Source organism: Lissotriton vulgaris, chromosome 4_1, assembly GCF_964263255.1.
Source record: "Lissotriton vulgaris chromosome 4_1, aLisVul1.2, whole genome shotgun sequence".
In the NCBI taxonomy this organism is placed as follows: Eukaryota; Metazoa; Chordata; class Amphibia; order Caudata; family Salamandridae; genus Lissotriton; species Lissotriton vulgaris.
In genome coordinates this window covers 2,074,564,747-2,074,588,751 of record NC_141691.1, presented here as the reverse complement: position 1 = coordinate 2,074,588,751, position 24,005 = coordinate 2,074,564,747, and the positions used below count along the sequence as shown (strand labels likewise).

General features: G+C 45.5%; 1 protein-coding gene across 2 annotated transcripts in view; it reads right to left on the bottom strand.

Moving 5' to 3' along the window:
- LOC147725048 (uncharacterized) overlaps positions 1-24,005 on the bottom strand; it is a 111,181-nt gene that overhangs the window by 56,619 nt on the left and 30,557 nt on the right. For both annotated transcript variants that reach the window (XM_086966514.1, XM_086966515.1), the window contains exon 2: positions 16,324-16,379. In XM_086966514.1, the coding sequence (XP_086822640.1) occupies positions 16,324-16,379 (56 nt within the window). The remainder of the gene's footprint in view (positions 1-16,323; positions 16,380-24,005) is intronic.

The window sequence follows — 24,005 nt, the reverse complement described above, 5'->3', positions numbered from 1 at the left end:
AACACCCCCGAAAAACAAGAGTAATAACAAGCGCAAATCGGGGAACCACTCCTGTAGTCAGGGCAAATACATGTATTACCTCCTGTATAAATAACATGTATTATAGTGTCAACCACATCAGAGTATTTATCTCACTCTAATGATAAGGCACTGAAACCTTTTTGAAACAACGAATAGACCTACGAGAACCAAAAGCCCTTATCGATTTATTTAGTTACAATTCTACTTTGTAAACTACAAACAACAAAACCAACAATGAGGATATATTCGGGCGAAGAAGCACCATTGATGACTAGCGCAAACACCAACGCGCATGCGCGGTCGACATCCGACCTTTGCGCATGTGCAACAGAATACCGGAGACCCGGCAGTGCACATGCGCGAACGGGAGACAACGGCGGCTGCATCACACGGGCGCTCCTCCAGCGTGAGCGAAAGTATCGGCAAGTGAATGGCTGGCAAGCGGAAAATCCATATTTGGGCATACAAAACCCGGTAATTAACAAATAACGGAGGTTTCCATGTTACATGTGACTAAATCACATGCATGGAGGAGGCGGCAACACGGGTATCGCCCTTATATGGCCATTTGCCATTTCCGCTAATTAACCAATGGGAACTCACCTTATCTCCCTTTATATACCACCAAGCTCGTCCGTACTCCATTTACGGCGGAGCAGCACAGGGTGGTAGAAGGAGGCCAATATAGGCGGATTTCGTGAGTATTTGCTAAACAGAGTCCGACCTCTGTAGGTGTATTACAGAGTCAAAAAGTGAGTAGAAACAACAACACTGAATCCACTCCTCTATCCTTATAGATTGTGGATCCACCTACCTACCTTGATGTTCAGGACTTGCTCATGAGGCATTAGCCAACTCATACCATAGGTATATCTAAAAACACAGAATCCTAAGTTTGTCCTAAATGTGTCTGTGTGTTGTGTGTTTTGTATGTCTGTTTTCCTTTACAGGTTAAATCAACTGTTTGGGGCTCCAGGTGACTGCACCTGTCTGAGCCAACCCTATATGGTAACCAAACCTAATGGTTTTTTCTTTTTTTCAGGACATGTAATTACATGTTCCAGAGAACCGCTGTAGGCACATTGTAGCCGTCTTTAATGAGTGTAATCACTTTTTAGAAAAATTAGAACAAAATCCTATTTCTTTAGAAAAACGTGAGTAGGGTTGGGAGTTGTGCCCCGTCCTGAAGAAGGTACACCTGTACCGAAACATGTTGACGCACACCAGAGGTTCTGTCCCTAATTAAGACACAAAACCTCGCCCTTTTGCACTTTTTTTAATAGCACCAGCCAGGGGTACGGAATAAAGTTTTTCTTTTTACCCACTAGCCAGGTACTTTTTAATTTTCTCACTACACTTCCCACTCACATCCAATCCCTTCACTTGCACTCAACACACACCACACATAGTCTGATTTGTCAACGCTCCCGCGTAGTCGTAGGTCGTAGCGTGCCGCATCCCCTTAGCGGGGTGCGAAGACCCCGATGATGAAGCATGACACCAAGGGGCCTGTTGGTGTGTGAGGGGTATTTTACACAACACTGAGTGTTCCCCCCTTCCTTCACTTTTTCCTTCCAACTGGTAGTAGGATTCTCCTTGTTTATGTATCAGTGCCCGTGGAGTAGGAATCCTACTTTGTACTCTACCTCCCTTCTTTGTTAAGTATAATCTACAAGGAGGACCCTTATAAAATGAGTGTTATATGCCCTGGGTTTAGTGAAATTGCACATTCACTGCCTACATTGTAGTATAGTGCTTCCCCAAATCGGCTTTGTGCTAGGAGCACTTTGAAGTGAGGATCTGCAATATTATGATCAAATCAGAACCCTTAAAGTCTTTCCTATGTATTCTAGGGGTGGGGGGTCCTGTAGGTATACTAGGATCCTTATACAGGCCCTGGTATTGGAGAAATTGGCCAGGTAATTTTTCCATTGCAGATCCCCAGCCCATAGGTTAACATTGCAAGAGGTTATTAATTAATAACTGGAGAAAGGAAAGCCATGCAACTAGGATTAAAGGACTCGGAAGAATGTTAATGATAAATGCAACAATGTGGTATTGTTGAATTTATTCTAAAATGTAGAGACACGAAGTTATAAGACTTTCTTGTCTGCAAGCCACAATTCAGCCCTCTAGTGCCCTGTCTTGTTTTGTCAGAGGTAAGTGGATTGGACTGGCTGTTTGAAGAGGTGATAAATGACCCCTGGAGTTAGGTGGCCTGTCTGGGAGTAGAGGTGTCTGGGCATAGGAATGCCAGAGCCAGGGGGAGTGGTAGTAAACAATGCTCTTCAAGAGAAGGAGCCAAGCTGGAAAAATCACTTTCACCTCTCCCACTGCCGGATGGGGGGATTAAGGAAGAATTCCCAGATGTAAGGAGAGTGGACCTAGGTAGATAAAGCCATCCTGTAGGCTGGTTTAGTTAGTTCTGTTCTCTCAGCTGGAAAATCAGCCATGATGAATTTTGGAGAAAATGTGCTCTCTTTGGGGAAATAATGCCATAGTTTAGAGGATGCAGTCATACCTTGGAGCATTGCCCTGCACCTCATTGGACAGGAGTGTCTTCCTTCTTGACCCAGACAACTTGGAATAAGTATCTGAAAGGGACAAAGCCTCTCAGATGATGCTGCTTCAAACTTGGGAGAAGAAGGGTCCCTGCTGAGGAGTTTGATTTGAACCAACCAGGCCCTGGACTGAAGATTGCGCCTGTTGCACAATCTGGAATGACAGACCTATGGACTACCTTGCTTCAAAAGGACTAAAGAGTGGACTCCCTGCACGCTGAAGGGTAACAGAGCTAACCTGGTCCATCAAGAATCCCCAGCCTGGAGAACTACCAGTGAATTTGAAAGTGTTTTGTCCAAGTGGATTGTGGTAACTGAAGTCCATTTCAAGGACCATCTTGGTTATTCCAGACCCGTGGAGTAAGTTTTGGACACTTTGAGACCCTTTGGAAAACTTCAGGAAGAAGTTCCAGAGGTTTGGAGAAGTTTGGAACAACTTTGGTAAAAAGCTCTATAAGTGGACCGACTCACTCTGGCTAGCCAAGCCGACAACCATCAACCATGAGTTGGCCTGCCGTCCAGGTTCCTCCCGCTGAGAAGCTCCAGGGGTCCGACTTCCAGAGTTTGATCGGGCGTAGGCAGAAACCCAAGCTGGCAAACCCTCACCGAATCCAGCCTAGTGAAAAGCATTGAGGGACCCTGCAAGAAAAAGCTCGGCAAACATTTCTAATTCCGAACTTAGAAAAGGTGACCGGGGCCAACCATGAGAGCCAAGCCACCCACCATCAACTGTGTGCCAGCCTGCATCCCTAGCTCGTACCGCTGGAAAGCTCCGGAGCATGGACTTCCATAAGTTTGACCGGGAGTTTGTTGCAAGGCAAGCCGGCGAACCCTCACTGAATCAGGGCTGGCTGAGAGCTTTGACGGACCCCGTGAAGAAAAGCTCCAGAAAAGTTACTAAGTCAGAAGGTAAAAACTTTGACCGAGACCTACCGCAAGGAGTAGCCCCACGGGGCTTCATCGTGGTCAGCCTGAAACGTTGACTTTAAGCAGGTCCAGCGTGACTCGATGTACCAAAGAGGGATATAAGTTTCTATTTTCTATATCGTGCTAAATTTTTAAAAAGTCATATTCCCGGTTCCCTACATTGGATTTTTTTCATTTTAAAGAGAAAAATATTTTGTATTTTTATAAATTGGTGTTGGATTTTTATTGTGTGTTGTGTCTTAATTATTTACTGAATTGGTGTTTTTAAATGCTTCACATACCTGCTCACAGCCAAGCTACCAAAGCTTGAGCATGAGAATAATTTTCGAAGACCGGTAGGAAGCTATATATTGAGGTAGTGTCCTTATTGCCGGGGACAGATATCCATTAGCCCCTACGATTAACCCAATTTCCAACATCCAGAGCAATCACTCTTAAACAATACTGTCTACAAGTATGGATGACATGGGACTCCTACACCCTGTAGTTTTATTTAACATTTCCTATACACAGACTTACACACCTATGATTGACTGCCTCTGTGTAGTGTGAATGATGTAAAGTGCTGACACCCTGCACTGGTATGAGCGGCGCTATATAACTAATTGAATGCTTCTGAGAGAGTAGGTATGGAGACTTGGGCAGCACTATTAAAGGGTGGTAGTGAGGGAATCTGTGGCGGAACTAGGTTGTTGAATACCAAGGCTGTCTATCTGATTTCATCTCCTGCCTCCTTTATCCAACAAAATACTCTCCCTCCACATTATCTCACTCTTCCAGGTTCTTTCTCATCTTTGCTTTCTCCTTTTTCTCTGTTTTCCATATTTCCCTTCCTCCTTCTGCCAACAACTCCTAATGCCTTTCTCTTGTTTGGTTTTACAGTCTAATGGTTTAAATAATGTACCGGTCTCTAACAAAGAATACAGTTACGCCTCACCTGCAGACACCAACTTAAATTAAGCATCATTAGCTTGCAGCCCACAAAGGGAATGCCAGAGTGGCTATTCTGGCCCTTTCTGCATTGTATATCCTTCCTGAAGAGCAGATACACCCTTTTCTCTCCTTTCTGCAAGACACAGGGATCCCAGCCTTCTCCCTTCCCTATGGAATGGAGAAGTGTGCGTGGCGATCGGTCTCTTCGACTGCCAGGGAACCGCCCGCCATTGTTATATGGCGGGCAGTAATGCAGTCATCAATGGTGGTTGGACTATCAACGACGCGGTGATGTGGCAGTCCAACCACCATTATAATCACCCCCTAAGTTTAATGTGCATGCAAATCCAACATTACCAACCCCAAGTAAGTTGCACTACTAGTGCTGAAAAAGTCCAATGGAGGTGCCAATGGACGAGGTGGACTGGCCTCAAGGGTCTTGTGACCTCAGTGACAGAGTCACTGTCGCTCTAGTGTGTGCTTCTTCGTATGCCTGCTCGCAAGACTGGAGGTGAACTGCATGGATTGTGGTGGACAGGCATTCAAGGTTAACTCACACTTGCCACTGTTAGGGTCCACCTGCTGGTGCTAAGACACCAGGGCTTCTAAGGTCTATCGGGCCTTCTAAGGTGTAGCATCGGAATGAGCTCTGTCAGGAGTGTGGACTGGTGGACTGGTCATGAAGGCTGAAAATGGTGCTCCAGTTCCAAATTTGTCAGCTTTGGCCAGAGTGCCAAATCCTCTCCCCTACTTAACACCATATTGCCCCACTGGGAGAAACTGGCACTGCCTTCAGCTACAACCCAATTGTGCTGAGACTCAATTAAAATTATGCATTGGACAAGAGTAAAATGCTGCCTGAAAAAAAGTAACAACACCGTGTAAAAAGCAAACACTGAATGCAAGGATGAGCAAAGCATGTGAAATGTAAGCAGGAACAACATGGTTACCCTAACGGTTTTAAACTCATTATTCAGAAATCAGTAAGTGATTTTGCCTGAAAAGTTCAGGACATGATTACAGGACCAGGAAGGGACCCGTTTCAATGTCCAATGCTTATATCCTTACAAAATGTAAGCAATTTGGTTTAAAAAAGACAAAATCCCTCAACACAGAGCTGCAGTACACATTTTATAGGCTAAACTAATTAAAACAGTTGAAAACACTCATATTAAACGTTTTCCAGTCCACCCCTCCACCAGGTATTGCAGTCCCTTTATGAATGGTGCACTTCCCCACCCTGGGAAAACAATGTGGTTCAAAGAAAGAAGATAAAAAGAAAGTAGCGCTTCACTGGAAAACTCTGTAAAGCAGCGCTAAGGTGCATGGGTGTAAATAACAATCTGGCCTGTCTGCTGACCACTCTGTATTGCTTTATTTGGTTATTTAATTATTTTTCTTATTTTGATACATTTTTCTCTCCGTCCCAAGGTTGTACTTTGGGATAGAACCTGGTCAGAAAATGAGGACATTTCCAGCCAAAGTGTTCTGCTCGTTTTTAGATCCATTTCAGGGGGAACAAATAAAGAAAAGGAGAGGCAAGAGAGAGTATGTAACAGCTGTCTTTTGAAATCAGCATTTGAGGGTAAGCGAGACAGACACAAAGAGATGGAGGAATAAAGAGAGAGAGAGGGGGGGGAAGGGAAGCTACCAGAGGCAGAGCAGGAGAAGCTGACACTGGTCTTGCTTTCTCTGGGCATGACGGAAAAGAGACAAGTTTTTTCCCTTCTCTGCTCTTCCCAGACTGGCCAAGCCTTACTGCAGAATAACAAAGGGCAGAGGGCGGGTGGCCTCTTTGACTGCAGGCAGGTGAGGTCACAGGTCAAGTACAGGGCCATTAGGTAGCGCTTTTGTGCGCTAATGGTCCTGCTAATAACAGAAGGGAGAGGGGAAATTCTTTTATCCCCTCGTACACCCCACCCTTGTCCCCTGTGTCCCCCCCACTCCAAAATCTGGGGCGGATATGTCCCCCGCGTCCCCCACACTTCCTACGCCCATGCCCTCACTGCTCTTGCTTTTGGGCCTGATTTACAGGTCGACAGGGGGGGGGTACTCTGTCGCATAAGCATCTGAGCACCCTTTCTGCCAAACCCTCATGTAGAGTCGGGCGGACCTTAAGGATTCCATTGACCGAGGTCCCATTGGCTTTGTGGACAGAAAGCTTCCCACAATGCAAGACATGATAGGGGTTGTTGGAGGAATGAACGTTCACCGCTCGCCCTATTTAGGGTGGATGCTCTAATGCTTTTATTTTCTGTCCGTCACTGGCAGTGAGGGACAGAAAAAAACTATAATAACCACCTCACCTTAGATAAAAACGCCAGGGTGTGGGAGTCATTAGCTTTTTGTTTTTCATAAACAAACTCTGCTTCGGGACCTTGCTTCTGAAAAAGAAAACTTTGTGAAAAGTTTGGGTGATGACCCTCAAAACTGAGGGCAGCTGTCCACCCAAAATTTTGCACATTAAAAGGAACTGCCATGGCGGTGGTTTGTTTAAGCGTACAGAGATGACCGCTGGGCCAGCAGGCAGCTCTAAATTTGGAAGTCCGCCAGGGTGGTTGGAGGTAATGTTCTCTGCCACTCTGAAGGATGGAGCACGGTGCGTCAAACCTTAAATCCAGCCCTTAGTCTTTTTTCTATTTTAATCATAAACAACAAATTCCTCCAGGCTAAGACCCCATCCCCAAACAGTTCTTGTTTTTTGTCCAGCTCAAGGAAATATCTGGTGGGGTGCACCAAAGTCCTAAAGAGAACAGTCAGGTGGGATGACTCGGTTTTAGCAAGTACAGTTGTTCAGTGGTATCATTTGTTGTGCCCCTCGGTGTTGTGCAAGAGCCATGCAGGGTGTTGGCAGAAATAATACTTGAGAGTGAGTAGACACGAGCATCAAGAGAAGGCTTGCCGTAGGTACTCTCTGTATATACAGATGCTTCCACCTCTGGGTAAAAATGTTGGGACGATTCAGAAACTGCATCTTGTAGTGCTTTAGTGGTACTACAATCTCACCACTAAAGTACTACTGACTGCTATTCACAAACCTACAAGTGTAAATATGAACATTGACCTGTACTACATTTCTATGGAGAGATCCTCACACATGTAAGTTTACTACTTAGGGGTCGATTCCAATCTCGCTCGGAAGGCCTCCGAATCGGATTTGGCTTTACCGGATCTGATTCGTAGCCCTTGTTAACGACCGATTCGTACACAGGTCTGAAGGACCAAGTAGGATGCGAAGTTCGAGTATGCGCCGACCGAATCGTTTCCGGGACCCGAACCTGTCCGAATGACTCGTACATAGACAAAACATGCTGCGCAATGGAGCCTGATTCCGACCGAGTACGATGCATGATCCGAATAGCCGCTTTGCCTCGGTCTCAGCGAGATGAAACAGCTGTCAGAAGCGTACCTCAGGGGCCGTACCTGGACCCCCTTCACCCGGGGCCACCCGAATCTGTCAAGGGGGGTGCCCATGGGTCCCCCAGATCCAAGCATGCACAGTGTGTCCACCTCAGGGTGTACGCTTTTCCCTACCGGCCCATAGAGTTCAATGGAAGTCCGAGCAAATCAAGTCTGTATGCTTACGGACATATCATACTCGCTCGCTTGGAATCCCGGAGCACATTTCATCCGGAAAGCCCTCCGGATCCAAGCCGACCAGAGGACTTTACGGATGGGATCAGAATCGGACCCTTAGTAGTAAACGTAGGAGGGACTGGGGGAGTAGCTGGAAACAGGGGCACACTTACTACTAAATGGAAGGGTTGGGGTTTTTGGAGAGAAATATCGAGGGGTTTATGGAAGGGATTTGCAAGGGTCGTGCTCTAACCCACAAAAAAGTTAGCCCATTGCTATTCACAAATCTGCACTTCTAAAGTTACTAGAGCCAAAAGTGACCCACAACAGTAGTAAATTACTCCGGTTCAGAACTGCATTCACTCCAGCATTACATATGGGCAACTACTGATACTGCAATACTCTCCCATAGAAAATAATGGAGGTAGGGACTTAAAATAAAACCACATAGGAAATAAATTTACATTAAAGTAGATTATTTAAAATATATATATATATAAATATAGTTTAATGTTTTAAAAAAATCTAAAAGTAAAATATTTTTTATTTAATTATAAAATAATTGAACACCTTTTTTTAATTTCTAAAGTAATGTAACAATTCTTTACTAAGACATAATTAAATTTTGTTCAATTAATTGTATAGATCACTTTTAATAAATATTCAAGTATACTTTTTTTTACGGGTGGTGGGAATTTATTTTGTAATTTAAAATTCAGGGAGATGATTTTTATTTAATTTATTAATTTATTATTTCTACATTCATGAAAGATCTAAGTTAATAGTATTTTTTCATTTGTTCTACATTTAAAATACATATATAGCATCATTTACATTTGATATTTAACTTAAAGATATTTAACAATTTTTTTGAGTTGAATAAATGTGTTTTCTTTTCCATATAAGTTAACATAGGGAGACTCCACAGTCGAGAAGGAGATCTCCCTACTGTAAAATCTAGGAGAAATTAACAAAGTGTATTAAAATGTATAACAAATTAGTAAAAAAAGGTTTATGTTAAATATGTATGTACATTCATATTGTATATTTATTTTAAATGTAGAACACATTTTAAAAATTGCTACATCACCATTAACTTAATTCTGAATAAAATCCTCTATTAATTTAAATATATTGGATTAAATAAAAACTATTTTATCTGAAGTTTAAGTTAAAAGAAAATACCACTTAAAGTTAAAAAACACATTCTTATTATGCACTAATAATAATTATTAAAAGTGAGGTTTAGCATTATTTAAAAGTAGTTTAATAATTTTTTTGTAAAAACTAATGTTACATTAATTCTTAAATTCAAAACTTTGTTCAAATATTTTATAATATAATAATGAATGTTTTCTTTTTTAGATCATATTAAAATTAAAGTATACTTATTTATATTTGTAACTATTTTTAAATATTCATAAAATGTAGCATTCTTTCCTATGTTTTTTTTAAGTCTCTACCTTCATTATTTACAATGAGATGGTATTATAGTACCACTGGTTGGCCATGCCTGGTGTTGGGCTTAAACTGTGTCTTTGTGGCAGTTATAACTTACACTTGTAAGGGAAAATCCGCTCCCTGTTTTGAGGAACTTTACACTTGAATTTTGTGAATAGCCCAAAATAGTAACGTTATCACACGTGTTAGAGTAACTGACATACAACTTCCTCACAAGTGTAAGTTACCCTGGTGAATATCCTTCGCTCTCTTCCAAGTAAGACTCTAGGAATGAAACGTGAGTCTGGTATGTTGCTCAGCCTGGTGTATTTGATTGAGCACATCTCTCCTTTGTGCATGTGCACTTCAGTTCAGACTCTATTTCCAAGGCAACTAAGAAAGCAGGACATACTTGCTTACTTAGGCCTACTACCCCTCATGGTGTGTAGGTCATCAACCAGGGCTCTCCAGCCATCTCTGCCCTGGGCTCTTCTTTCAATCTGAATTCAGGTGTAACCTGTCTCCTTGCAGTCCACCTCAAGGTCTCAGCACCAGGTGTTTCTTGGCCTTCCTCTTTTCCTTTTCCCTTGAGAGTTCCAGGTCAGGGCTTGCCTGGTGGTGTTTGATGTGGGCTTGCTCAGGGTGTGGCCTATCCAGCACCAGCATCTTTTCATGATTTCTTCATGAGCATAGGTCATTGTTGCTGATGAAGTCTGGCCAGTGGATTTAGAGGATTTTCCTCAGATGAGTGTTGATAAAGGACTGGACTTTGTTGGTGTCAGTCACTGTTGGCTTACAAGTTTTGCTTCATACGGAAGGACCAACTATACATTGTTTTTTTTAAAAGCCTGATCTTGGTTTGCAGAGTTAGGTCCTTGGAGCTCCAGATCTTCTTTGGCTGAATGAAAGCAGCCCTTGCGTTGCAGATTCTTGCCTTGACGTCCATGTCTGTGCCTACCTGCTGGTCTATGACACTGCCCAGGTAGGTGAAGGCCTCAACCTCTTCCAGTGCATCGCCTGCAAGAGTGACTGCCGCTGGGCAGGCTGTCTTAGCCTTCAGGCTTTAGCTCCCCCTGTGGATGTTGAGGCCAAGTGTTGCTGATGTGGCTGCCACCTTGTCGATCTTCTCTTGCATCTGCAGATGAGCATGGGAGAGTAGGGCCAGGCCATCTGCAAAGTCCAGGTGATTTAGCTATGTCCAAAGTGTCCACCGGATCACATTTCTTCTCCTTGCTGTGGATGTCTGCATGATCCAGTCTACGGCCAACAGGAAGAAAAAAGGCGAGTGCAAACCACCCTGGTGACTCTAGTCCTGCCTGGACCATCTTGCTGGTCAATCCCGTACAAAAATTCCTGATGATTCTTATAACCTTATCTGGCTCATCGAAGTGGAGGAGTAGTTTCCATAGGGTCTCCCTGACCATGCTGTTTAAAGCCTTCTCAGGCAAACACAACAAGCCAGAAAGACCGGTTAAGGCCAAAGTTGAGAAGATAATCAATGGTAACCAAGGCCAACAATGAAGATGGGTTGAGCACTTAAAAAACTGCTGAACTGGTCTGCACCAGACATACAGCCAGCTGACAAGGACTTGCCAATCACTACAGCAGACCAACACTGGAAGAAATACGGCAAGCCATCAAACATCTGAGAAACGGGAAGGCAGCAGGACTTGATACAACATTCCTGCAGAGGCACTGAAGGCAGACATTGAAACATCAGTAGACACGGTGTACCCCATGTTTGGAAGGATCGTGGAAGAGGAAAAGGTGACATCAGACTGGAAGGAGTCAAGATCCCTAAGAAAGGTTCCCTGAGTAACTGTGCAAACTACAGAGGGATAACTCTTCTATCACCCCCAGATAAAGTGTGTGTTCAACAGATTCATCCTGAGCAGAATGAAGGAACAAGTCGATGTTTAGTTGTGAGACCAGCAGGCCGGCTCCCACAAGGATAGTTTCTGCACACTTAAATTGCAACACTGCATCATCATCAAGCAGTTGATGGCATGGAACTCCCCCCTCTATGTCATCTTTATCGACTGTGAGTACATGGGAAGAGGTTGCTCTATAATACCAGTTACTTCTGGTCTTCCTTGTTTCCACAAGAGCGTCTGGGCCAAAAGGAAGGCTGCTAAACAGGTGAAAAATGCAGTAATTTTGAAGAGCCCCTGCAGAAAAAAGAAAAGCAAAGAAATGTCCTCGCTCCAGGACAGTTTACGGCAATTATAAAAGAGGCTGTAAACCTAGCTATGACGAATCAAGCTGATAATGAGCATGAAGCTAATCAAGTCTTAAATGAGGAACCTATAGGTAGAATACGAAGCATTTTTGGCACTTACCAAAGACAAAAATGTTTAACCCATAGTTTGAGCCATTGAAAGGAGGATTTGTGCCAAACTTAGATCCTCAGAAGAAGAGTCTATCTGGTGCATGTGGCTGTGCAGAATAAACTGGATAAAGAATGGATGGTACTGAAAAGCAATCCTTACCAGGTCCTGGCAAAACAATATAGACTTGACAAATTTGCAGACGAGGTTCCAGAATTAACCAAAGTCCATTTTCAGATACATGACAGAATATATTGCCGCTCGGTTGTTTACCAGCTCCATTTTCAAAGGCCTGGGGAGTGGATGGAGGCTCTATGAGCTAAAAGACCACAAGGTCTATGCATGCTTTAAATAAAAAATAAATTCTCTGATTTGTAGAGCGCAGGTAATCACCCTGGAGGGTCTCTAGGTGCTCTTCGTGCATATGGGGAGGGTATACAACGTTTAGCAGGCATTTTTTACAACGCACTACCATTACAACGCAGGCATTACCACGCATACCATTACAACGCATTGCGCTGGGGGGCGCTCTAGGATAGGGAATAAGTTTAATTTTATATCCAACACCTTCCCTAGTGTCCACGGGGACTGGAGTTGAAATATAAAATTATACTTACCACTATCCAGCACCTCAAAGCGCTATGCGTTGTAACGGTATTCGTTGTAAATACCGCGTTGTAAAGGTATGAGTGGTAAAAGTATGCGTGCTAACGTCATACATCCTATGGGGAGATTACGCGATTTGCCCAGAATCATATGATGTTGATTCAACAACAAGACTTAAACCTGGATTCCCAGCTCCAAAATTGGCAGCTCTGGCTATTAGCCACACCCTCTCCAACTCACCCTCTGCCACTTCCCTCTAACATCGATCGTGACGCAGTTCCTGACTATAGTCTGGAGAGGGGTTTGATGCCAGATGCAAGTGATCGATTCAAAATATTGGAGCTTCTGAGACATGGCTTTCTTAAAAATGCACCAGTTTCCAAGTTAGGAGCGCAGTGGGCTTGTATATGACTTTTATAAGGGATTGAGATCTAGAAAAAAGGATACCTTTAGCAAAGAGATTATTACCTAGTTTTTTGTAAAAGCAAATGGACCAGGGGATGATTCCCTGCCAGGTAGAACTTCTGTTCCATCCTAGGTCACCCGCGGGCTGCCACAGTGGGTCACTTTCTCTGGCCTGTCACCTGATGTTGACGGATGGAGCTGGACTTACTAAAACATCTATACATTGTACGTTGTTTGTTCACGTCCACACAGCCGCTACCATGGTGCGCTGAATGGCATTTTCTGAGCCTGGTCCACGTTCGAAGGGGTGTGGATTTTTCCTCCAGGGTGTCCATCACAAGAACGTCATCTCTCGTAAAAAGATCTATTTTTGGCTCACCAAGTCCTTGTTTCTTGATCTTCTCAGAAGGTTTGTGGTGGAATCCAGGTGTTGAGGAACCCACCAAGAGCCACTCGAAGGAAGTCCTGATGCACCACCGGCTGATGATTTTGCAATAAGGTCCTATTTTTTTTTATTGCTTTTGGACCTGCATTCTGTATCACTGGGGGTACAAATTCCTCTGTGTTTGCCCTCCTGATCCCTGTGGCACATGAGAGGGGGGAGATTGACAGTCTGCTGGGTTGTCTGACCTGGGATTGAGAAGTTGTACTTTTGGAGCTGAAGAGCCATTTTTCTGTCTTCAGCAGCAGCACTTAATTTGTTAACACATAAGTGCCAGGTCTCTCGTCAGGAGGCCACTGCAGCTTGCACCACACATTGCCCCCGCCAGCGTTGCCAATGATAGTTACAACACAGCTACTACCCATCACACTCCTACAAGTGTGACAGTTCAGACTACGCAAGGACATTAAAGCTATAAGAATGGCTTGGGCTACAGGTAATAGTCATTTTAATGTATATTGATTTAATAATAAACTATTGCTGTGGTCATCTTAAATCAGCCAGACAGCGCCACCTTGTGGCAGACTGTCACAAGCGCAGGAGTTGACAACTAAGTGCTGGTCCCAAGCACTGGAGACCACTGGCTCAAATTAAGCACTGCTTGTCAGCGGACAGTAAGTAGTACCCTGGAACATGGATACAAGAGGCTTGTGGTCAATGTCCGCGTGGACTTCATGGCTGTATAAATAGAGGTGAATGTGCCACAGTCCCACTCAGTGGCCAGAGCCTCCCTCTCTATCTGCAGGCAGTGTTTTCTGTGTCTGTCAGTGCTCCACTAGCCACCAAGGCCCACTGCTCTCCAGTATTCCCGCAGTATTACCGCACCTCAGCCCACTGAACAAGCATTTACCACCAGTAATATGCTGGCCTTTGCATAAACATATCTCACTGTGGTTTCACTCAGGATGCAGACGTGTTCAGGAAAGCCTGGCTGTGTTCCTCATTATGCTGCCACACTCGCTTGGCTTTAACAAGGCTGAGTAGGGCTTCTGTGGGAGTGCCTAGAAGTGCCCTCACCATCCGCATCATCATATCATTCATGGAGATTCCAGATGGCTAGTGCCTAGAGACAACGTTCTTCATACGCGTAATTTGTAACGTGCATAGGATCCAAAATGCATAACCCGGGAGCTTCAGGTCTTTCATTAGCTCCCCATAGCTAGACGTTCTGCCTTCAAGGCGCTGTGCATCTTTCAGAGAGCCATCCGTGGTAAAGGGCCATTGTTCATCCAAGATAAATTCCAAGATACTCACTGACTACAACACTCTGCTCTAGGCCGGCAGCTCCTCTGTTGTCAGAACTATGGAACTCCAGCTCAGCTAATTTAGAAACATACAAGACCGTCTCAACTGTGGGGTCTTGCGAGTTAGCAATGACCGAACCCATCTGGCACCTGAAGGACTCCGTAGAGCTATGACGTAGGTGTTAGAGTGGGATGCAATGAAGGCGGATTTAGAATGTTTAGTTTGCAGTTACACATGGAAGAATAAAGACATGTAATACTAAGCTCTGTGAGTGGCGTAGTCATTTGCGGGGACCCAGGCTGGGGAAGACGCTACTTCAACCTTACCATGGAAGTGAAGACCTTGCTCTGCGGAATGATCCCACAGGGCTTTTATCCCACCAGCCTCTGGTCAGAGTGTGCCACAGGACACTTTCTCTGCTGCTCTCTGTGCTCTTCTAAAAATGTCCTATGACTGTCCATAACCGGAGCTTTGGATTGGACACTGGCTGTTTGCGACCATAGATGGAATAATGCTGGTAAAGTTGTACCTGTGGCTGCTCTCAAACCAGGGGTCGGCCCATCGGTCACATGACTGGGGCTTAGAGCCTGCTTCTCCCCATATACCCTTGGGTCTCTTGATCTCCAGCCTCTCCATCTGGAGGGGCTGTGAAGCGTGGACACCGCCCACGTTCTTTCCGTTCCGCACTTGTCAGGGTGCAGGAGGGGCTCAAGGTCTGAATCCATGGCTATGGTAGTCAAGCCTCAGTTATCCTTCACTAAACCCCCCATTAATTCACTTCATCTAAATTTCACAGCCTTAACCTATTACTCAACTACCAACTCACTGGGAGCGCCAAAAACACTATGTTATCAAAGACTACGTATCATCTGAAAAAAATATTGTGCTTAAATATCCTTTAGGGACCTATTGCACCACTGTAGGCAATAATAGAAACTCATTAACAAATACACACACAACAGGTATATACGTCGCTATACAGAGACCACAATCGGATATCTCATCACCTATCCCAGGTATCAAAAGATACTGGAAGAAGAAAGGTCACCTTCGCCTTTTCATGGCATACTTCAATATCTGTGCCCTCCCAGATCTAAGTGGGTGAAACCACCTGGATAGACTCAGACAATAGTGGGACTTCTGAATAAATTTGCTGGGATTGAAGTATGGATCCAGTAAATGTAAAATATTTTAGGGTATACCCAGATTTGCCTAACTAATCCAATTTTTTTCCATGCAATATAATGGTCCCTTAAGGCTAATAAAGGGTCATAGGCAAACAGCGCTGATCTATTGATGAATGCTTGATTACAGGGAAGTGCCCTTTCTGTGTGGCAGGAAGTGAGAGTGACCCTAAATCAGGGTACCATCTTTTCCTAATAGGTATGAGAGATTTACACCTGATTTTACAAATATGTTACGTGAAAGAATAAAGATTAGTTGGGATCTTATAAGGCCTGAAGAAGGCCTATGACCCACAAGGGCATGAGAAGGGTCCGAAACATGTAGTCAAAAATAACTGGATGTATGAACCATTGTGTTTAATGAATATTCTAATCTCAGGGCAGGTTTTAATATAGGCACAGAAAAAGGGACATGGTTGGGGTTTTTTTACAGGCAGATGGGATCTGTACATGTTCATAGGACATAGTGAAGTGATATATGTTATAAAACAGAACACATGGGGTATATAGAAAACATTTTGGTATATAGAGTATACATGGTATGGAACATAGATCTAATACCATGCATAAGGTATATTGTAATAAAGGCAGTGTTTACATTAGGGTCCATAGGGATACAGGGGACTTTGAATACAAAGAGTCTGATGACGTCTTACCATCAGCAGCGACAATTGCCAAGATGAAGGCCACAGCGCAGGAGAGCAGCAAGACCCTGCAAAACAATTAGAAAAATAAGAACCAAGCAAAAATATGAAGGAAAAAAAAGATAATCAGACAAGGATATGTATTTAAAAAACATATTCATATGAGTATATCTAGATTAAAATTAACATCGAAACTCACACAAGTACATCGAGAGAAACAAAAATAGAAAAAAGGCACCATGACACCGCCACTATTAGTAGCCACATCGTTTCGTAGGCACGTGCAGGTGTGATGACATATGCACTCCCAAGGTGAAATGCACATGTGTGTGCCTGCTAAATGATGTGGGTGCAATTTTTTTAATATCACAGATCTGAGATGGATCAATAAATAAAATGATATTGGAGAAGCGCAAAAGCCTGGCCCTCCAAAAAATATGACTTTGTTTTTAAAAAAGGGCCACATCAGTGGACAAATGGAGAAGGAGGTGGCATGTAAAATTAAATGAAAAATAACTAAGCCGAGTTGGGAGAAGAGGGGAAAATCAGCACAGCAGGAGAGACCAACACTGTGGATGGGGAGACGCACACAAGGGAGAAACCAACACGGAGCATAGGGGAGAAGCACACAATGAAGAGAGCAACCAGGAGCACGGGGGAGAGTACATGAGGGAGAAAGATGGAAAACATATGCACTCCCATGGAGTGGGTCATGAAAAATAAGAAAGTAGATCCTTAAAAGGTAATGGGGGGAAGGATAGGGGAGACAGCCAATCAAAAGGATGGTAAAGAAGCAATGCACCAGAGGAGTGACAAGTACAGGAAGTGGTAGGCAAGCAAAAGAGAGTGACAATAAAACCAGATCCGGTTTACGAGGGTATCATCAGGTTCTGAGAGGGTGACTGGCGTCGAGGGCGGTGTGCCAATTACGCCACCACCCCCCTCCCGAGATCCATGGTGTGCAACTGACTCACCATTCAAGTGCATATACACTAACCTTGAGGTCTCCTGAATTGGGAGTACCATAGGAGGAGCTCGCTCCTTCTAAATGCACTTTTTTACACGTTTTTCACTTTCACGTCCCTAGGTCAGGGTGAGCCTTAGAGTGCTCATACCGCCAGGGTTTATTTCACTTTTGTCCTGATGGATGCCTGGTAAATTCACACAGTTTCAAGGCGGAAACATGTTGACTGACTATTAATCTATTAGAAATAACCAAACAATTTATTTGGACTATTTTCCACACTGTTTTTAATCTGTCCAAGTGATCAAATAATAAAAAAAAAATTTGAGACACTTAAGACATTTTTTATCATCACTATCACTTCTAAACCACTCACTTCACGTCTATTTCACAAAAACCTTCTCCGCGGTAGATCTGGCGTTGAAGCACACTGGGGAGGCACTCGGCCTCTCCAGTAGGGCCATGTAGGAAGGTGGCTACCTGACTATGGTTACCCCAGATTTTTTGTCTTGTGTTTAGCTGGTTTTCGACTTAGTTGGCCTGGTTCCCTGCTAATCAGGGCCCCAGGCTATCTGCTCTCTCTGTAAAATGGATTCCATGTACCCTAGGTGCATAACTAGATTGGCTTGGGTCACCTTATCAGCCCCTGTACAGAGCACTATAGGTGCCCAGGGCATAGGTGCATCCAAGGCCTACCAGGGGCTGCAGCATATCTTTTGCCACCCCTGGCTGGCTATCTAAAATTGACACAACTGGCTGATCACTCAGCTGGGGCAAGGTGGTGTAATCACCCCTTGCTTAGATATAGTATGCCTATATCTAAACCTATCTGGACACATATAAACCTGTGAGCCACTCCTATGGCAGGCCTTAACAATCCTGAAGGCAGAATGCGTGGTTTAATGTGAGATGGTGCTCTAGCATGAGCTGAGCCTGTCTGCAGCTGTCGGGACCAATTCCCTTAGCTGTTCCGGGATAATGCCAAACCATATACTATTAAGTGCATTATAATCCTCGCGGTTATATGTCAACTTTGGTTTGGCTTTATCAAAACATGTCGTGTAAGGTGTCATACGATTTGGAATACTACCCCCTCGCCAGTCCTGGCGACGGGGGTAGCATTCCACCCCTCTAGAGGGGACGACATGTTACTTTTGCTAAAACGCGGTTGATTTTTAAAAGAGCCTCAGATCCACAAAATGGATGCTTCTGCCACAGACACATGTCTGACCTCCTGCTGCTGACCGAAACTCAGCAGAGGAGGCCTGGACAAAGGATTTCCTGTCACAGGGAGGTGTGACACCACCCCAGACAGGAGATAGTGGATTGTAGCAGGGAGGTTTGAATGAAACCAGACAGTGCCTGGGGAGCACAAGGCTTCCCCTTGCATAATCCGGTCAAACCGGTTCTGGGGCAGCCCAGCCCCAGCTCCAGTGAGACCTGGACAAAGGAAAGGGGGTGTAACCACCCCCCTTCCTGGTCCCACCCATAGGGGAGGGACCTAGCAGGAGATCCACCCCTCAGATTGGAATAAGAGGGGGAGCAGTGCCAATGCAACTCAGATCATCCTGAAGAAACATAAGAAACGAAATCTGGACCCTTCGACTTTCTACACGACGTGAGAAGACTGAAGAATCTCCCTTGTGGTCAAGGAGTGACCACCCTGTGCAAACAGGCACCATCCAGCCCTCGACCCTTGCTTTGTTGCAGTTCCCGCCGGAACTCGAGCGACAGAGATCGACGAGATCAAGCTTGCCTGCCTTCTACCTGCCCGATCCACAGTCCCTGCAGAGCTGAGACCCGTGGAGGCGACCGGAAGCGTGGGGCACGCCATCTTGAAAAGGCCACGAGACGCTGACCGTGCAGCCCACGAGTGACCCTCGAAGCTGTACACCGGGGTTTGAGAAGCCCCAGCCCCGAGCTCCACTTGCACCAAAGCTCACCCCTCCACACTCGACGAGTGCTGCGTGGGGCCCTTCTGCCTGTGTGTGCTCGACGCGTTGGCCCGGTCACTTGCCAGCTGGCTTGTGGCCCCTGTGCCGACGAAACTTGAAATCCGACTTGCTTTTCTGGTTGCTCCAGATCTGCACCAGCTCCCGTGAAAAGGAGCACCCACTCTGACCCTCCTGGTTCGAGTGATAAGCAATCTCCCGGTTCCGCGTGGATTGCTTTTGCCAAGTACTGTTTGCTACAATCTTCAAGCCGACGGTGCTGACGGCGAGAGCCTACGTGGGACAGATCGTGACCTGCTCCTGGACGTCGCAGATGCCCCAGAGCCCACGTGACAGCGGAGAGAAGCCTATCGACAACCGCCTGACTGCGCCCGACATTGCCTGGTTCCGTCCTGGTTCCACCCTGGTCACTGCTGAGTGACCCAGACTCTGTCCCCTCTGCTTTCAGGTACTTTTCTACTTCGATCCACCCTTGGATCGCACCGGACACTTCTGCTTCACAGCGCCTGCAGCTGCAACAGCTCCAAGCACCAAGAACCTGCGTGACAGAACCCGACGCCACTTCGACCCTGTGCACCCACGGCCTGTGGGTGAGGTAACTTTGCAACGCCGGTGTCCTTACACTGGCACACACCTCTAGGGTCTGTGTCTGAAGTTTTGTGTTCCTAGGTTCAGCGGAAGTATCATTTAATTCACTTTAACTAACTTTTACGCACCATTGACTTTACATTGGTGCGCGCCGCACTTTCCGTGCTGCACCCGTATCCTGTGGGCTACTCCCGACTTCTTCATTGCTTGTCCTGACTGCTCCCAGCGAATCTCTAGGCCCTAGGCCTAACCATTGCTCGATAAGTGTTACTTATACCATTTTTTTAGTATATGGTCTGAGTGGCCCCCCGCCCTCAGCCATAATTGTGCCAACTTTATATGTTTAACAGTGCTTTTGATTTAACGCTTGTGCCCCTTTCCTCATAAAGAGTACTGGGGAGTAATTTAGAAATAAATACATATATTTTTACAATATATACTTGTGTGGTGTCCTTTCATTTGATTACAGGATTGTATGTGGTAAAACAGCTCGCTTAACACGACCTCTTAAGTTTAGCCTTTAGGCTGCTTAGTCCATGCTACCACTAGGATAGCTTGTCTAACAAGGTTGACTTACAACCAGACATCTTTGGGGTTTGTTTGGACTGATACCCAGTGGTTCCAGAATTGGAAACACTACATATCAGGCCAACTTCTCACATTGGTGTGCAGCGGTGCGGATTTGAGCTTGCTGTTTGTTTTACCATTGCAATCTTTATCAAATTGAAAGATCACATTAAGTACCTCTAGGTACATATAAATCAAAAGCTTAGCATATTAAGTTCTACTGAACTTAGTAGTTGTAGATTAAAGGGATTAGCACACCCTGACTACAACTCACTAGCAAGGTACAGTAGGAAAACACTTAGTGTAGGTAAGTGCATCACTTACACCTCACTAGCAGTCATGTCTGATACAGATAGAGCCTCAGGCTCTGCTCCTGTAGTAGTTGATCCTATAGGGACAACATCCAGATATGACAACCTTAGCCACAAAGACCTGAGTGCCTTGTGCACAGCCAGGGGGCTAAAAAAGGGCAGAGGCCCTACCATTCCTTCCCTAGTAGCACTCCTAGAAAAGGATGACCTAGATAAGGTGAGTCAGGCTCCCTTAGAAACAGGTGAAGGGATAAACTCCCCTGAGAATGAGGATCTTCCTGAAGATGTAGTAGAGGAGGAGGAAGAGGAAGAGGAAGGCTCTGATTTAGAAGAGCCCGAAGATCAGGATCAGAGGGGAAACCAGGTACAGGTGGCCAGGCTTAACCAGGCCAATCTAGACCTACATGAGAATGGAGAGGGCCAGCACCACTCCAGATCTCATAACCAAATTCTCCCAGGTAACAGGAGGGTGAGATCTCCATCAGGGGACTCTCGTCTTTCTAGTGCCTCAAGAGAATCTCAAAGAGGGATGACTCCCTCCCAGAGAAAAGAGCATAGGGCCAGGATGAGGGCTGTCCAACTCCAAATAGAAAGGGAAGAGGTAGCCTTGGCTCAAGCTAAACTTGCTTTAGCAAGAGAAAGAAAATTGTGTGGCTTAGATGCCACTGGTGGCAGCAAAATTCCTAAAGAGAAACCCAGGTCCTATGATAGTAGAAACCTGACAAAGATTGTGCCCCCCTACAAGGAAGGGGATGACATCCACAAATGGATGACTGCTCTGGAGAGAGCCTGCATGGTACAGCAGGTTCCTGAGGAACAGTGGGCAGCAATCTTATGGTACTCCTTTTCAGAGAAAGGGAGAGATAGGCTCCTCACTGTCAGACATGAGGATGCCAGCAATTACAAAGTCCTGAAGAGTGTTCTAATAGATGGGTTTGGCTTAACCACTGAACAGTACAGGTTAAAGTTCAGAGATACCCAGAAGACACAGACTCAGGACTGGACTGATTTTGTTGATTGTGCAACTAAGGCTCTGGAGGTTTGGCTAAATGGCAGCAAAGTACATGACTTCACAGGATTGTATAATTTGATTATGAGGGAGCAGATCCTTAGTAATTGTCAGAACCAGCTCTTACACCAGCACCTGGTGGACTCAGATTTGACCTCTCCCCAAGAATTGGGAAAGAGGGCAGATAAATGGGTCAGAACCAGGATTAGGCCTAAGAATCAGGACAATAACCAGAAGAAGGAGTCTACCAAGCCTCAAGATAAGGGTGGGGATAAAAGTAAAGAAAAGACTTCCCCAGGGCCCCAAAACTCCAAGAATGGGGGTGGGTCCCAAGACACTTCATCAACTGACAAAAAGCCTTATTGTCATGCCTGTAAACAGGTTGGGCATTACAAAACAGACAGCTGTTGTCCCAAGAATGGCAATAAAGAAAACATACCTCCAAAGCCAGCTCCAACACCTCCTGTTACTGTCAGCAGTAATCCCCCAGGAAGTGGAGCACACCCAGGAATCTGGGTGGGTTTACTTTTGGAGCCCAAGGGGACCCTGGCCTATCCAGGTCCCCATCCCCAAATGATCTTGTTTATGAGACTGGCATGGGGTTTGCCAACTTCTCAGTTTGCCCAAATACCTTGAGCAAATATAGACAAGAACCCATCATCAATGGTTTGAAAGTTGAAGCTTTTAGAGACACAGGGGCTAGCATCACCATGGTGACTGACTGTATAGTCCCCTCTAAGCAACTTTTACCTGGTGCCACATACCAGGTAACAAACATTGATGGCATCCAAACAAATCATCCCATGGCAGTAGTAAGTCTCAGCTGGGGAGGTGTCATTGGCCCAAAGAGAGTGGCAGTGTCACCAAACTTGCCTGTAGACTGTCTACTGGGTAATGATTTGGAAATCTCAGCCTGGGCTGAGGTTGAACAGGAAATCCATTCTAGAATGGTACATTCCAATGGAAAGGTTAGTGGGGCTGTACTGGCTATAGCCCCAATTCAAGATGTCCTTCCTGAAAGGGTTGGTAGGGCTGAGCAACTCTCTGCCCCATCTTTACCAGAAGCTCTTCCAAAACAGAATAGCAAAGCTGTTATGATAACAGCAGAAACCCAAACTGAGTCTCCTCCTGAAAAGGTTGGTGGGGCTGTGATGGCCACAGCCCAAACTCAAACAGATATGTGTGTTGTGAAGCCTGAAATTATGGATCACTCCACCCAAACTGAGAGCATGGAGGAGGAAGAGAAATCTCCCCCTCACCAGACAGTAGGACAGGATCAGCCTCCTCAGGGAACTGATCTTACCCCTGATGAAGGAACTGCCCCAGAGGTTGTTAGGCCTGGCCTGACAGAGCCTCTGATGGCAGTGGACCCTTCTCAGGTGGGATCCAGTCTGGAGCAGGTAACCTGCCCCTCTCTACCTTGCCTTAGTCAGCCCAGGGCTGCAGAGGACAAGAAGGACAGTGAGACCCAGAGGGCCCCCTGTCAAATAAAGCACCCCCATCAACAGATTAGGGGCACCAAAACTAGTAGGCCTAGTAAGGTGAAAACATTAAAAACTCCTGAGGGAGCCCCCTTAAAAACAGTTAGGGACCTCCCACAGATGGATTCTGTTGGGCACAGCCAAACCTGGGACCCAAAGGGCCCAAACCTGAACTGTCCCTCCAGCAAGCCAAACAGAGGGACCCAGCCTCCAGCTTTAGGTAGCCAGAGGTTGACCCTGAGAGCTCAGTGCAACTCAGTTGAAGAAAGAAAGGCACACATGGTGGAAGATAATTGGAGGAAGTTGAGCCCAAAAATAGTGGAGCCTCACTTCAATGCTCCATATCCAAACCAGCCTTTAACTTTGCATAAACACACCCAAGGTAGTGATTCCCTATGGTGGAGACCCTCTAATACCCCTAGGGGGAGGGACTGCTTAGTGGACCATGAGACAGGGGGTACCCATGCTAGTGCAGGTACTTCCTTATATGGCCACTCAGGCAATAAAGGCTTACCTGGCCAAGGATAGCCTTATCTCCTTTCGTTTGGGGGGGGGTTATGTAGGAAGGTGGCTACCTGACTATGGTTACCCCAGATTTTTTGTCTTGTGTTTAGCTGGTTTTCGACTTAGTTGGCCTGGTTCCCTGCTAATCAGGGCCCCAGGCTATCTGCTCTCTCTGTAAAATGGATTCCATGTACCCTAGGTGCATAACTAGATTGGCTTGGGTCACCTTATCAGCCCCTGTACAGAGCACTATAGGTGCCCAGGGCATAGGTGCATCCAAGGCCTACCAGGGGCTGCAGCATATCTTTTGCCACCCCT